General features: G+C 41.0%; 1 protein-coding gene across 1 annotated transcript; it reads left to right on the forward strand.

Annotated features, from left to right (window-relative positions):
* Window positions 1–370: 370 nt before the first annotated feature.
* Window positions 371–1,527, forward strand: l(2)k14505 (ATP synthase mitochondrial F1 complex assembly factor 2 homolog l(2)k14505). The gene is made up of 4 exons (XM_017072367.4): window positions 371–548; window positions 646–953; window positions 1,013–1,193; window positions 1,251–1,527. Exons 1-4 carry the CDS (start codon window positions 443–445, stop codon window positions 1,499–1,501), a joined length of 846 nt encoding a protein of 281 aa, XP_016927856.3. The 5' UTR covers window positions 371–442; the 3' UTR covers window positions 1,502–1,527.
* Window positions 1,528–2,420: the final 893 nt, after the last annotated feature.

The following is a 2,420-nucleotide window of genomic DNA, read 5'->3' on the forward strand; positions in this document are numbered from 1 at the left end:
GTTATGGATCTATTTGCGAAAAACCCTTACATCTTTTTTCGTTTATTTTCATAGTAAATAATTACTGAGAAGGTTTTCGAAGTATTAGTTCGAGATTAGCAAGAAAACTAATTATATAAAACAAAAATAAAATAACACCAAGAATGGATCATTTTTGTTATATTTACTTTTATTATATCCTGTAACAGTCATTTTAAAATGGGCGCCCAAGCCATTTGGCAAGTGTAAACGGGCCTTAACGTATAGAGGCTGATTTCCCGCTATAATAATCCCAAAAATAGCCAAAAGTTATTTTTAGAGAAAATAACCTATCGATAAGCCTCCTTTTCTTCTTCTTCGATTTCAAGACATGTTATTTATACAACCTATCGATAGGCCTCTACTTCGATTTCACGGCTGTTTCAACAGCTGAACAAGTTTTAAAAAGACTAAACTTCACAAGATGAGTGGGAAGCTGCTGATGAATGCCCTTCGAGCCCTCCGGGTAAGCCACAGTAGCCAGTGGCAAGTTCCGGCGGCCACAATCAGAATCCCAGTTCGACACTACGGTGAGTTAGGATCAAAGAGACTAGTCGTACCACGCCGAACCATTTCATAACAAGCCGGCCGTCGGTGCGCGGTCTTTCCTCATCTTTCCCACTGCAGCCTCTCCACCCAAGCGATTCTACAAGAAGACCTCCGTGCTTACCGGCGATGGGGGCTACGAGGTGGTGCTGGACCACCGAAAACTGAAGACGCCCAAGGGAGCACCCTTCGTGGTGCGCAGCGAACCTCTGGCTATTGCGGTGGCCACGGAGTTCGATGCCCAGAAGGAGCACATCGAACGCTCCCGGATGCACCTGTCTGCCCTCTGCTTCACGGCCATCGACAATCCCAATCATCTCTCCAAGCTGGACATGGTCAATTACCTGCTCAACTACATTGCCACCGACACGGTGCTCTACCAATACGATGTGGGTAAACCCTCCTTTATTTACTTATTTAAATTTACAGTCTTATGTAACCCTTGCAGGACGAGAAGGCCCTGCACGAACTGCAGATCAACGAGTGGGATCCGGTGATCGAATGGTTTAACCAGCGGTTCGAGATCAACCTGCAGAAGACCATGAGCATCACGCCGCCTAAGGTCAGCGATGAGGATAAGATGAAGGTCGCCAAGCACTTTCAGTCCTACAGCCTGGAAACTCTTCATGGTAATGCCCAGCCCAAGTCAATTGTAAAACTAGCCCATTTAAAATATCTTCCTTTAGGTTTCATCTTCGCAGTGGACACCTTGAAGTCGATTGTCCTGGCCTGCGCCGTCATCGAGCAAATGCTGACCGTGGAGAAGGCCGTGGCCCTGGCTCGCTTGGAGGAGGAGTACCAGATGAAGTTCTGGGGTCGCGTCGAGTGGGCCCACGATCTAAGTCAACAGGAGCTGCAGGCACGCCTGGCTGCTGCCGTGCTCTTCGTACACTTTAACTGTTCGGAAAACTGTGTTAAACATAAATCGATTCTTTAAATGCATAATCTTTGTTGAAAATACCAGTTAAAATCTTTGTTCATGCTAGGAAAATCTCTTCCAAAATGGATGAATGTTTCGATTTTACTCGATAGTCTCCTAAGAACCTATTTTATGATTGAAATAATATTTGGGTAGTTTGCCAACTTTGCCAAACAATTTTGAAATCAACAGCATTGGTAAAAATTAGAGTTTTCTATATTTTTGGTTAGTACTGAATGGGAACTCTACGTTTTACTAGTTTCTTACTCTTGTGTGAGTATATTCTTAGATGCTCTAAAATTAATAGATCGTAACTAAGAAACTAGCATCATTGTCGAATATTCAAAATTCATGCGAGGCGTTTACACTACAGGTGACCCTTTTGAAAGTCCAACGGAAACAGTCAGCAATGTAACCGTTTAGAAAGTAAAAATTGTTTTATTTTATTTTTCTTTATAATTTAAAGTCTTGAAATATTAGCAAAGTAAGAGGGACAATTTTTAGCTTGACAATATTTTTTAAGTAAATACTGTTAATACCAAAATGTGGCAGAGTTGCCATAGCTTTTTAATAATATAAGGTGAAAACTCTGGTTTCCTAAAAGCCTCGATGTTTAGGAAAATCTCTTATTTTCAGGATTGCCGTTATTATTTTTTAATAATTTACATACAAAATAAATGGGGTGGATGGCAAGTATTATCGATCTGTGTCCTAGTCTACCCACGAAACCAAACCCTAAAAATCTTTTGGTTGGATCGTACCAAATTATTCATTTGTATTACATCGCTGCAAATACAGAATGTAAAAATTTTACCGCAGTTAATTTTAAAAAGTTTTTAAAGTTGTTTGCGGCAGTTGGAAAGGGGTGTTTTATAAGGGTAGAACTGGTATTTTTTGCCATCCAGTATTTGTTACTTGGTATTCTCACACCATTTCG

The sequence above is a fragment of the Drosophila suzukii genome, chromosome 2L (genome assembly GCF_043229965.1).
Source record: "Drosophila suzukii chromosome 2L, CBGP_Dsuzu_IsoJpt1.0, whole genome shotgun sequence".
NCBI classification, from domain to species: domain Eukaryota; kingdom Metazoa; phylum Arthropoda; class Insecta; order Diptera; family Drosophilidae; genus Drosophila; species Drosophila suzukii.